The following is a 13,870-nucleotide window of genomic DNA, read 5'->3' on the forward strand; positions in this document are numbered from 1 at the left end:
GCTGTACATGCCAAAGCTAGTCCCTGCTCCTGCAGGAGCCAGGAGAACAGGGGAGATTGAGTCATGCCCTCTCAGGCACTTTTCCTTGGCACCATGTGCAACCAGTGGAGAGATGCTATTGCGATGCCTACAAGGTGCAATGTACCATGCCTGACCTGCCCTTGGCCACACTGGAGATTTGTGGCAACACATGGAGTCAGAGCTAGATCGTTGGTGATTAGTTTTGCTTTTCTCTTGTTGACACATTCTGCTCCTGCTGACTTCAGCTTTTGCTATGGATATCGGTATTTAAAATTGGGTATCGTATAACCACAAGTGGATTAAAGTGGTGTCTAGTCATTTATGCAGGTTGTGAGCATACAGCATATGGAGCATGTGTTCTTTCCATTATTTCAGTCAGACATCCCTGCTCAGCCTTTATTACTCAAAAAGAAACTGTATATCAGATTTTTGTATTTAAGGCATATAAACAGCTGGGAGTCCAAAAATACTTCTGTGAAGTATTAAAGTTGAAAAAAGTTTATACCAAGGACTGGAGGGCAGAGCAGCTAAATCAGCTTATGGAAATGAGATAGCATGAAAAATAATTGACTCCATGCCTGATTGTACGTATAACCACTTCTCAGACAACAAAAAAGAAACAGAGAGATTCTGTAGGCATTCTTAAGAACTATCCTCTAACTTTCACTTCTGTTGACACCAGAAGTTGATGAATGGGGACATGGAATTGTTTAGTTCCAAGCTGCTGTTTCCACTCTTCATTAGTTGGTCAGTCTATTCTCTGTTCATGATCTATTTTGGTGACATGTAAAAAAACACCAACCAACCAACTGACCAACCAACCAAGAAACCAACCAACAAACAAGCACCTCAGGGGTTTTTTCTCCAGAGAATAGGAATTTATATTGTGAAGTAGCAACTTTCTTGGGTGCCCTATCAGACATGACATGAATTAGTCATGGAAGAGAAGTAGTAGGGGAAATTCTGCTTTTGGTGTTGCACTGAAAATCCCTTGGCCTTCAGGAAACTAGAATCATTCTATCCATGCCACTGGTCAGTAACTAACAGATCATAAAGAAGAAGTTTTTAATGAAGGGGAAAATGAGCCTAACAAATCTTTGGTATTTTGTATTCCTTTACACTAGTTTTATACAGAACTAACTCTGTTGGCCTCTGGTGTACTTGGAGCAAAAGGAGAATAGGGCTTTTTGCTGTGAAGTTTTTCTGTTACATTTTCATGTCAGTTTTGTCATCTTTTTCTTTTTTTTCCTGGAAAATATTAAACAGCTGTAATACTAAGCTTCTTGTGTTAAGGTAATGTATATGACAGTAATGAATTGGACCCTTCGCAGAGCTAAACCTTTCACAGAGACATAAGCCAAGGGAACAACAGACAAAAAAATGTCCATCCAGATGTTGACAGAACAATGAAGTCCATTTATAGTTTTGTTGAAGACCTAAGGCTGTGTCTTTTAACTAAAGGCAGCCATAACAAAGCAATCAGAATTGAAAGCGTTAATCCAGCTTTCATTAAATAAATTGTCTATGTTGTGGCGTGTGTGGGCTCTGTTAGAAACAGGCTGAATTACAGCCCTGATGATCTCTCATTCTCTAACACTTTGTTTTAACTGGATCAACTCTCTGTTCACTAGATGTATTACTGGGTTTATTTCAAAGCCATACTTTTTTTCTTTTTTAATCAGGGACTAAGCTCATGTTTATTTGAGGCTTCAGAAGAATATTTTCTTTGCCAGTGGAGAATCTGCGTCAGCTAGGAATGACAAAAAAAGAAATGTGACTCATGGCAAATATTTGAAATAAGTCAGTGGGAACATTTGAGAAGTAGGAATGTATGCCTACCATGGAAGACCATGTGTGCTATGGGCCAAAAATGGCTAGACCATAATTTCACCAAAACTACATCAAGGGTAGCTGTGATTCCTTGAGGTGAGACAAGCAGGTCTCATGTGAGACACACATAGCCCATGAAATCAACATATACAAGTGCACAGGTGGAAAAAAACTCCCCACAGTCTGAGGAAAGACATTCAGAATGAAAGCAGATTAGGTTAAGAGGAATGATCAACTCTGAATGTTGGGAAGATAGGTCTGGTAAGGAACTTGCTATTGTGGGTTTTTCATGATGAATGTATGACATGTTGGTTGAAAGTGAAAGCATCTTTCAAATGAGAAAAGTTATCCTTGTGTTCTTTGTGGTTTATGCAGGGAAGCTTCAGTTTGGATTCTCTTTTAAGTAGTAATTTTTTGTAATGATGACTGTTAGCATGCATTTTTTTGTCCTCAGAGATCCCAAAGAGCTCTTACAGATTGCATATTAGATCACTTTGTTAACTTAGTTGATATGAATATGTTAAGCACAGGAAATATTGAGCAGCTGCTGCACACCAATTTCAAAAACTAGGTTTAAGTCCAATGTGAACATTTTTCTGTTTTCTTAGCTAGACACCATAGTTAGAAAGATGATTCCTCTTAGACCATAGCTCTTGGGAGACTGTTTTAATTAGGAATATGTACTGTGATGTTTTGCCTTCTGAAGGGACATAAACGCAGAAGTCCTCAGTCCTAAACCGCTGTCTCAAATTCTATTTTCTGGTTTTTGATCCCACACATAGATTAAGCCTAAGAGAATAAATACTCCTAATGCATGTAGACAACTTCCCTACTGGAATTGCCAACCTGAACTGCAGTCTTGATGTCAGTATCAAATCAGAGGGACAAGCTGGAAGCCTTTGCACTCTTCAAAAATTGCCACTTGCCTGTGATAAAAAAGAAGTTAAATTTGTATTTCTCTGGTTACTTTATAAGATCCTATTTTGGGTTTGAAGCAAGTTTACTTACTTTTTAAATGATCTAACTTTCTGTTTTCAGTATTTTTTCTTTGCTTTTGAGCTTTAACTCTTCAGATAATATAAACTAAGGTCTACAAATGACTTGCTGTTTGAGAATTCGACACTGTTGTGTGGGAACATGGTTTTGTGGTGTTTTTGGGACCACACTGTGTTGTTTCTCTTTGCTCAGGGAAGCACTATGGTGCAGATGACTTCCTCCCTGTGCTCATGTATGTGTTGGCCCGCAGCAACTTGACTGAAGTCCTTCTGAATGTGGAGTATATGATGGAGCTCATGGACCCTGCTCTGCAGCTAGGAGAAGGTAAGAGTACAGTGTTTGCTCATGGGATATTCACTTTGGAAATCGTTATTTGTCTCATTTCAGTGTTTATGAAAGTGGGGCAGCAGGCCTCTGGCTAGATTTTGTGGATAATGCTTTGGCCAATCTTTTCAAATCTGAAGGTCTAAAATTATTGCCAAACACTTTAACTCCTTTTAGCAGCGCAGTGCCTTAAGAAACAAGCTAGAAAGGCAGGGACTCATCATAAATTATAACTGAGGTGCTGGATTAGCAAACTAAACAGAGACGTCTTCCTTGGCCCCAAGACTGAAGAGCTGGAAGGTCTTTGCTAAAATTAAACAGCTGCTACAAACAATTGTGCAGATACTTTTATTTATTCCAATGAGAAAAGAGCCTATTTCTCAAACTGCATTGTAGCCTGAGGCCATACATCATTCTCATGGTCACTCTACTCTTAAATTTGAGTGAAACCTGACAATGTTCTCTGACTGAGCACTATAGAGAGACAGAGAAAATAAAGTTAGGTTAGGGAGGAATACTGAGTTTGGAAGTGACTAAAGACCTCTGTTATTAGAGAGGTAAATGCCCCAAGGAACTGTGGGCCTCTAGTTTCTTAAATATAGCTTGGAAAGCACATGCTTCCCAAGTGACAATCACCAATTACACACTCTGAATTAGGAACACAGATAATTTATCACCAAGTAGTCACTAAGCAAATCAAATGGGGTCTGTTTTAGACTTTTCTTTGGTAAATACTGAGGTTCTAGAAAGGAGTTCTGGATGAACAACAGCAGACTAATTTTTTTATATTAGATGTAAGTCTGAAACTAAGCATGTCATGCCCGCACAGTGCAGAGTGGGACAGAAGTAAGTACTAATAGAATGATTAGTAGCAATACAGTACATTAGTAAGGTGTTTCTGCACAGGTTAGTTTTTCTGCTAAGAAGAATTCTTAGCAGAAAAAAATGTTAGCTGAAGCACAGAATTTTGTGGACACAATCAAGCTGCTTTTCGTGACTACACTGCACACAAACAGGTTCTTCACTTCAAAGGGGCACACTACCAGGCTGGTTACTGAAGTCAACTGTTTGGGCACACAGCTTCATAACTGTAGGACACTCCTCATCGATCCACTAGAGTACAGCAAGTCAAATGGCAGTGTCTTGGTCTCTCCTCTCCTACACCAAACTTTAATGGTGCTCTAAAAATACTGCTCTTAAATCAAGTGCTATCTTTCCCTCCCTGAGGCAGCCAGCCACGCTGACCGTGGGCTCCCCAGCGCCTGAGGAGCCAGGGGAAGCCGCGGGCTGCCGCGAGGGTTGGGTGGTGTGTGAGGGCCACCTAGAGGCACTGCAATTGATGTGAAACTCCGTCAAAACAGGGCTCCCCGGGCAGCTGCTAGTTGTCCCCGTTTGCCAGGCACCGGGATGCGGGGCCCGGATTGGGGGGTGTCCCCGCCGGCCCGGGACGCTGCGCTGCCTCTCGGCAGCTCCGCGGCCTGACTCGGCCCGAGTCCGAGCCCCCCGCTTCCCAGCTGGGGGCGGAGCTGGGAAACGAGCTCTTGGATCGGGCCTGCCTCGGGCTGCCCTGCAACCAGAGCAGCATCTCTGTCCTTCTCGGGGCTGCCCTGCAACCAGAGCAGCATCTCTGTCCTTCTCAGGGCTCCCCTGCACCTCTGCGGATGAGGCCGGTTTTTATCATGGCCCCGCTGCCGCCCAGTGGCTGCAGCTGGTTATTTATTTCCCTCTGCAAGCAATGCCACATCAGCCGGGGGGTTCTGAGGGAAAAGGGCTTTTGCCACTTTATCCTGCTTCTCTGCTTTACCAAGATTTATCCCGCAACTCTGAACAGTCCAGGAATTACAAGTGAACACCTGGTCTGCCTGTGTAGTCAATGGAGAATGAAGGGAACAGAGGGTGACTTGTTCCTGCAGGTCTGAGACAGTGTTGAGCCCACAGGTGACCCAGGGTCCAAATATTCGAGCAATGTAGCTGGAGTTAGGGGCTGGATCCAGGCCTTGTGCTTCTCATGCAGTACTCTACAATCGTTTCTATTTCCCTGCATTGTGGGGACTGCTCAGGAGCCCAAGTTACAGACCTGTTGCATGGACCCTGTCAAACACTACAAAAAGATGGCCATGGCCCAAAGAATAAACATCTATGGCTTGGGCTTGTTTGTGAAAGCAGCTTTTGTAGCTCTTTCCTTTCAGCCTGTGCTCCCTTGCAGGAACACCCTCAGCAGTGTGGGCAGCAATACTGATTTGGAGCAGTAGCCAGAAGGGGCTGGAGGACACTAGTTATTAGGTGTCCTTCATTTGGTTAACTTTAGTGACCCCTGCAATCCCTCCAGCGAGGCACAGGCAGTGCAAGGGTCAGACAGCTGCCCCTCTGTGGGCATCAGCAGGTAGGGTGGGAGTGGGACTGAATGGCCCATGGAGGTGTGATGTTTATACAAGACTTTCACCTTTTGCAGGCTCCTATTATTTAACCACCACCTATGGGGTCCTGGAGCATATCAAGAACTATGACAAAATCACTGTCACACGGCAGCTGAGCGTGGAGGTTCAGGACTCCATCCACCGCTGGGAGCGACGGAGAACGCTGAACAAGGCCCGGGCTTCCCGCTCATCAGTGCAGGTAGGTGGCATATTCTAGGGAAAAAGCCTGCATGCTTTCTCTATACTTAGAAATGTTTAATATGGTAATTATTTTAAAACAAAATTAATTGAAATCACTAATAAAAAAAGACTACATCTGGGGCAAGATTTCTAGATCTTAAAAAAACCCCACCACATTTGAAATATATACTACTTATGAAATATATTTTAAAATCTTGAAGTACCCCCCTAATGTTGTAGTTTTAAATATGACTGCAGAGTGATTTTGTTGTTCATTCTCAAAGGAAGTGTGCTAGGAGCCTTTGCATGTGGGAGCTGTGGTGGGGACTCAGGAGCGCCTCTTATCCATCTCCCTTAATGCCTGGGGAAATCACGGGCTAAACTGAGATGTGAGCAAGTTATGCAGGGCTGCTTCTAGATGGCGTAAAGCTGTAGGAGGATCTGAGACATCCCAAGAGCCAGTCAGTCAAGCATCTTCCAGAGCCTGTCCAGTAGGAGGAAAGACCCATCAAGGTCTGGTTAGTTTTGAAGCCCATGCTGTGCATGGCCTGGCAGAGATCTCCCCGTGCACCAGTGGGAGAGGGTCCCAGGACGGATGGGTGTCGGGCCCCCAGCCGCGGTGAGAGGCTGGGTGCAGGATGCCCCGCCAGCCACAGGGAGGCAGAAAAGGCCACGTCTCAGGTTCTGTAGCGCCTTCACAGAGCAGAACTGAAAATTGTGCATGCCGAGGGGAAAGCCAGGGGAAAGTCTCCTACGGTGGAGAGTAGTCCATGTAGCCGTGTGAAAGCATGGAGTTGAATAGATATCCCCTATTGCAGTCAAACCAGTCCCTGATGATCTCAGAAACTATGAATGGTGGTTGAGATACAGCAAATACCCATCCAGTCCTGAGTGCTGCTCTGGCAGCAGCTCATAGAAGTACCTAACATGGAGCATAATAGCTGAGCAAGCAAATGACACATATCCCCAGAAGATTCCCACCACCTCCAACAGCTGAAAGGCCATTTTCCATCCCTTTGAATGAGGGGTAGTATTAGAGACATGAAAGCCCATTCTGGCAGATCTAAACAGCTTGCTGATGTGCTCAGCAGGTCTCTGCCCATCCTTCTGCCTGCCTCAATCAACTGCAGTGACCCTCCTTAAATGCAGTTTGGAAGCCCATAGTCCACACATTTGGAAATTTCACTTCTGCTGGGGAACCTCATTATTTTCTGAACAAAATGGTCGGGATTTGTTTTGACGTTCACAGATGCAAATTAAACACACAGGTTCCACTGAGACCAAAAGCTCTCTAGATTCTGTTCCTTATGTGTTTGGCAAGATGAAAGTTGTCACAACAGTTGTTACTGCCTGAAACAGGATACAAGTAAATCAGCTTTCTCAGCATAACTTCTGCTATTTCCTTACTGATGGAAGGAAGTTCAGAGGACACGCTCTCAAGGTGCTGTTTGGTGAAGTTGCAAGGTCACCACACTGCCAGCCCTATCCTCGCTCTGGGAAACGGGAGGTTTTCAGGCCAAACGTCTGACATTTGTGGTCTGTTATTCTTGTCTGTCACTTCTTTGGAGACCCTTTCTTCAGGAGCTGTAAAAAGATGGGAGAATGAACCATTTCAGATCAGTCTCTAAGGATATTCAGTAAAATCAGAGAAAAGTGCTTTAACTTCAGTGTCTTTATGGTGCTGATCATTTGGTAAAGTGCTTGTTTAAGTATGTGCTGATTCAGAGCCTGTCAGAGGGAAGAATGGAGAGAATAACTAGGATATTGGAGAATGACTGGAGGATATTTGGGAGCTCTAGGCAGCTAGAGCTTTGTGACTGAATTTTACCTCCTTCAGTCCTAGGTTACTGTGCTAACTGCAAAGTCTCTCCTCATGTTTCTCTTCAGGACTTCATTTGTATCTCCTTTCTGGAAATCAGTGGTCAATCAAGGACACTTGCTTCCTGTCACGACACCACAGCTGAGCAGCTGAGCCAGCAGTGTGCTGAGAAGTTTGAAGTGTCCCAGCCCAAGGACTATGGACTCTTTGTTTATGTTGATGACCAGTGGCTGCAGCTGGACAAAGGTGCCCTTCCTCACCATATCAAAGCCTCCCTGCTGAAGAGCGAAACCAAGAAAGATTTCCATTTTATTTATAAACCAATAGACCATAAAACCCCACCAGTTCCAATTGTCAAAGAGTCAGACTTTTCTTAAGGGCTGTGCTGCTTTTTTTCTGTCTTTGCTGTCATCCTGGAAGAGCTGGATAATTTACCTTGTGAGATCCTCTGGTGTCTGCAGACCTCAGAAGTTCTCTGGAGTGTGGCCTTCAACACAGGGCAGATGGGCTAATTGTAGATGGTGTCTGAACACACGGCATTTCTTGACAGAGGTCATTTGCAGAAGTAAAAGGAGCATTCAGGAGAACATTCATCCTCTGGAAAACTTGAAGTATCAAGCCTCAGAACCTCTCAGTTGCAACCAGCCGACACTGCAGAATATAAATGAACAGTAGAGAAAATCCAGAGATCTTGCAAAAAGGTAGACATTTACTTTACAGTAAATGATGGCAGGTGTGAATCACATCTGTGCACAGGGCCTTTGAAAGGTCTGCACACCTCAATCTGTTTGGAGGTAAGACTGTGTTTGTGCCTTACAGAATCTGTTCACCCAGTTTGTATAAACTGGGTCTTGTCTGATGTATTCAGTGGCATAGTCTTGCCACCTGTAGCAGAACCCCATCTGTGTCTTGCTGTCAACAGCATGTCTTCACCTTTGAAATCCACATAATTACAAAAAATTCCTTTTTTTGTACTTTCACTAAGAATATATTTTCTGCCATCTATCTATTTGTCACTGAAATCAGGTAGCATATGCATTTTCATCAATGTATTTTTCCTAAAGATTGAAAGTCTTCACCATCAGTTTTACGTGTTCAGCAGTTTTATTCACATTGGTTGTTTCATAGTGTCTGCTTAATTGTATATTTATTTCAATGTGTGATATGGTGCAATTATTTTAAAACAAGCCTTTGTAAAGAACTTAATAATTTGCCCAGTGTATCAAAACCGATTAAAATTTGAAAGTCAAAAGGAGTTAGAATTAAATACCAATCCCTTTTTACATGCTGTCATTTTCACAAGTGTTATCCTACCTATAATTCCCACCAGATTATTACTTTAATAAATTCAGGCTGTTGCAGACAGAACTTTCTAATTCTCCTTTCTGTGTGTGCTTTTAATCAGTCAGTCATTGCAGACTTAAATTTCCCATAACAAATAAATTCCCACAGAAGATATTTAATCAATGCAAAAATGCATTTCATTAAATTTGAAAACAATTTTTCAGGATTGGATAATGGAAGCAGGAGGCTTAATTGCAAGATAGGTCCATGTCTGGGTGCCTTCATACAGGCAAGATTCCCACTGTAAACACAAAATACTGGGTTATCTGCCTGCAGGAGGCCAGTAACCTCCACTGCAGCTACACCAACTCAGAATCAGGCCTAGCAAAGCTCTGATTACAAAGAAAAGGTATTTTACTCTGGGTTTTGTTCAAACTTGCTATTGTTTCCTCCCAGTAACATTCAAAAGAGATTTAGGGTACCTTGGGCCAAGTTGCCCAAGGTGTCTGCCTTATTCCTGAAGCTCCAAGGATAAAAACGTATTACATGTAGCAGGTCACTATCTCAGTCTCTGGAGCTTGAAATAAATGTCATGTCTATGTGCCCCAGCTGTAGCCAAATCTGCATACAGATAGCAAACCAGTGCTGTGCATCTGCCAGAGTGGGCTGCATGCACATCTTGTTGGGAAGGGACAACAACCAGGAATGAGGAACAGTGAATAACAGCAATCTTGGTTTCGAGGATATCATGTGCAGAGCTTGCAGTGCGTGACACCACAGCTGACTCCAAAGTCATGGTTATTTCTGCTATGTGCAGCTGTTGGCACCTCTGCCTGGCCTCTGGGCAGCACATCTGCAGGATGCCAGAGCTGAACCTATCCCTCGTGCTGCCATCACCCTCCTGCGGGGCTGTGTGCTCCTGCTGGGAGCCTGTGCTGCTCTCAGGGTGGCACCTGGGATGCTGGGACTGAACCTGAGGCACAGGTTTCCAGTACCGATCTGGGAGGTGATGCTGGTCTCAGGGCTCCGAGGGCACTCACAGATGTGGCTGTCTCCAGTGCCTCCCCAGTGCCTCCCCACCCTGCCTATGGCCCAGGACCCCACTTCAGCCCCCCAGGGCTGTCAGCCCCTGCCCCAGTGATGCTGCAGCACGACTGGTGTCCAGCTCCCCTGCCCTGCCTGCCCTCAGCCTGTCCCCCAGCCTGTCCCCATTCCCAGGGAGGTGCTTGATGTCCAGGACTGGGGCTTTCCCTGATGGTCCCCTGATCCTTGGCCTGATCAGATTATCATCATACTGTAACATTCACAGTCAATGAGCCCAAAAGTAATCTGATGGGTAAGAGGTTAAAGTAGACACATGGAAGGAAAGAAGCTAGGGCTGATATTCTGCTGGATATTTCTGCAGAGCAACTGCAGGGTCAAGCAACTGATTGATGAAACGAAGTACTCCAGCACCTCACAGCGTCCTGGGACATCTGAGTCACCAGCTGGACCTTGGAGCTATGGGGAAGTATGGGATATGGAGCTGGTTGGTGGAGCCTGTGGAAACAGTGCTAAATCACTGCAATCCAAATGGGCTCAGACCTAAATTTACCAATGTCTAGACTCAAAATCAGACCTGCAGATTCCAGTTTTTGAAATGCAAGAGTGCCTTGAACCTTTGAATTTATGTGGGCTTTTATAAAGGTTCTCAAATTGCATATGCAACATTTTCCTCTGGCATAACGACTGCAAAGCTCTGATTTGATTTGCAAGAGTTGCCATGGCTCTCCCGAACCCAGAGATTATTGACAGTAATGTGAATTACTGTGCCTGGCTGCAAGCTGCCTGGAAGGAAATCCCTGTGCTAGGGCTCAGTGCAGAGCGGAGCTTGCTCAGAGGCTGTGGAGCAACTGGCCTGTTTGGTCCTATCATATAAACCACCAGCAACATTTCACTAAACACACATATCTCAGGTATGGGGGTGACGTGGCCACCGCTGTCCCTTGTCAGGGAACATAAGCTGCGAGATGACCCATATGATGGTATTTTGGATGACCCAGGACAGAGAAGGATGCTGCCTCTCCAAGCTCACAGCTCAGTGGTGGCACTCAGGCTCTGCCTGCACCAGGGTCATGCAGAAACAAACTGTCTGCAACAAACATGGCTGTTGTTTTGGTGACCCTGGCAAAGCACTGATTCTCCAGCGTGGAGATTGCTGGAGCAGTTCAGCATGTCCCTTCCTCTGGACCTTGGTGTCCAGGATCCTGCACTGCTTTGGGCAGGTATCTGACATTTCGGATGGTGTGAGAAAAAGCAGTCAAATGTGGGAAAGAAATGGGCTTTTTAAAATGCTCCATGTGATTTTATTCATTGGCTTTGCTATGTGGTTCCCTCATGCTGCAGCCCAGGAGAGGAGGAAGCAGCCCAGCCTGGTGATCCGTGGCCTCCCCTGGTTAGTCAAGATGGTCACACTGTGTGACTCACGTGCTGGGCCTCATGTGAGCCCTCAGCAGACAGGAGTGTTTCAGAAGGTTTGACCAAGTAGGGTTGTGCAATCCAGCCAAGGGCTCTTCAAACACTCATTTGCAGGGAAATGTTGTGCAATGATCACTCATTGACTCACAAGGAGAGGATCCCAGTGTGAAAGAGAGGAACAGAGAGACCTGCTGAACCCAGCAACTTCTGCAGAGAAACAACCAGCCTGCATGGCCACTGCATGCACAGAGATAATTTAACGCCAGTTTGCACCCAGTGACACAATCTGTCAATAATTCACTGAAATAATTACACTGGCAGGTCAAGCTTATCCTAAAATAAAAGCCATTGAGATCAAAGGCAGTTTCCATGCTGAATTCAAGAGCTTTTGGGCCTCCTCACACTCCAGTCACCAACTGTACTTTGAAACCTGGCACAAGACTGGCTTTTTACTATGGGCTTGTAGAGTGATTGAGGCTGGCAGGGACCCTTGGGGGTCACCAGTCCAATCCCTGCTCAAGCAGGGCTGCTTCCCAAGGTTGTTCGAAGCCTCATCCTTTCAGTGCTGCAGTCTCCAGGGTTGTGCAGCCTTGCTGGGGCCCTGGTCCAGCATTTCAACTCCTTGCACTATGAAAAATAGTTTCCTCCTATCCAGCTGCTGTGCAGGCCCTGCCTGTCCCATCAGCATCCCTCCTTGGATGGGGGCTGCTACTGTGGGATACTGGCCAGCTCCGCCTGTGGTGCAAGGCTCACAGAACTGTAGCACTTCTGCTGTCTTCTGTGTCTTTTAGGGTATCATGCCCCTTAGGAAGGAAACAGTCTCTGATTCAGAATTGCCCAAGCCCTTTAAGTCAGCACTTTAGCTTAAGCTTCCTTTCCTGCTGCTGCCCCTCCATCCCTGTTCTCACAGGCAGAAGTTGAGCACAAGAATGAGAGGCCTTCAGTCTCCTGCCCTGAGATGGGCACGGCTGCTCAACACTTACCTTAAGCTGTCCTGAAGAGACAAGATGCAACTTGTTTCCAAGAGAGCTAAAACAATACTCTTTACTAGAATCTCTAAAAAAGTGCATTCTCTCCAACTCAGGTGAACTGCTTTCTGCTTTATTGCTGGTAGGGAAGGGAAGGTGGTTACCCATGCTCTGGACAAAGTTGTGTCCATCTAAGTTTGCATTATACAGAAGTAGCCAGCACACAGTGTACTGTGGAGGCTGATCATGGACCTGCCCTCCAGGTCCTCGCCAAGGAAAGGCGGTGAACTGCTCTGTGCAGCAGGATGTTGGGTAGAAACACACAGCGGGTTTGGCACACAGGTGGGAAAAGGGCCCTGGACTCCTTTCCTAGCAACAAGGAGAAGGAGGAAGACAGGAAACCTTGGCTATGGTGAATTACACTCTTCCCAGGGGCTGTGGATATATGCAACTCTTCTGCTATTTTTGTAAATAACAGTCTCAACTTTGCCCTGTTTTGCCTGGTGGTGACAATTTGCTGGAAACCTGACAGTTTTCCATAGTTTACATTCCAGCATCCCAACATTCTAGGAATGATAGGCTGAGCAACTGCATGCCTGCAGGAGGAGCGAGGGTGTCTGTACTTGCCCAATACACCACAAGGTACTCTGGCGTAAGACTGACCTTGCACAATCCTAAAATTATTTTCTCATTAGATTCTATTACCATCACAAAGTAAACAGCCTGCCATGCACGCACTGTGTGATGCTATTTGGAGGCCTTAAAACAAATCTACTGATCATTGCACGTGAAGGGTACTGGTTTTTTCTTCTGTGGGGCTGTTCCCTGAATGACTGGAAAGGAAATGGGTCTCTGGATATGAACTGAAAATTCAGGGCATGGGTGAGAACCTGCTCCATCTCAGACAGCATTGTGGGTGCAGTGACATCTTCAGTGCCTGTCTTTCAGTTTGCAACATACCTGACAGAAGGGGTAACAATGTCATTTAGGAGGGTGAAGCTTTGGACAATCACTTGCAAGAGGAAAGCAGAACAAAATCCCACTCTCATGTTTTGGCTTTGCATCCTCAGGGCTACAAGGGTCTGCAGGAGGGCCAGGGCATGTCATGGTAACAAGTGCCACCTGGGTGTCAGGGAATTGTGAAAATAAAAATGAGTGCTAGCAGCTGATTTCTCATCTGCTAATTACTTTTTGAGGTCTACTTAGTATGGCTGGAGACTCTTGGCCATAAAGTGACACCATCTATGAGGAGCTGGAGGCCTCTTTTTTAACCTCTGCATTCTAGCTATGAAAATCCAAAAGAAAAAAGCCTCTTCTGAATACTTCAGGAGAAAATGGACATTTATAAAGGGTGAAAAAAATGTTAAACCTATGAATTGATAATGATAAGTGTTTGAGAAGCAGCCTGGATTTCTAGGGCAGAGAACAACTCTGAAAGCAGAGATGAGTAAAACAGCAGACTGAATGCATGCATTCAAACAGGGCTTTGAAAGAGTAATTTCTCCTGTTCTTTTCAAGTGTTTGGGAGCTCTTGGTATGCTCTTTCATGATAGCAGCCAGACTGACTAAAAGCT

General features: G+C 45.1%; 1 protein-coding gene across 1 annotated transcript in view; it reads left to right on the forward strand.

Annotated features, from left to right (window-relative positions):
• Positions 1-8,955, forward strand: part of LOC121673698 (ras and Rab interactor 3-like) — a 160,598-nt gene extending 151,643 nt beyond the window's left edge. The window contains exons 26-28 of the mRNA XM_042047299.1: positions 3,040-3,171; positions 5,624-5,787; positions 7,656-8,955. Coding sequence (XP_041903233.1) covers positions 3,040-3,171; positions 5,624-5,787; positions 7,656-7,964 — 605 coding nt within the window. The 3' untranslated portion in view covers positions 7,965-8,955. The remainder of the gene's footprint in view (positions 1-3,039; positions 3,172-5,623; positions 5,788-7,655) is intronic.
• Positions 8,956-13,870: the final 4,915 nt, after the last annotated feature.

This window comes from Corvus kubaryi, unplaced genomic scaffold (genome assembly GCF_017639235.1).
Source record: "Corvus kubaryi isolate FWS band 111438036 unplaced genomic scaffold, C.kubaryi_AGA036_p1.0 66, whole genome shotgun sequence".
Taxonomy (NCBI): domain Eukaryota; kingdom Metazoa; phylum Chordata; class Aves; order Passeriformes; family Corvidae; genus Corvus; species Corvus kubaryi.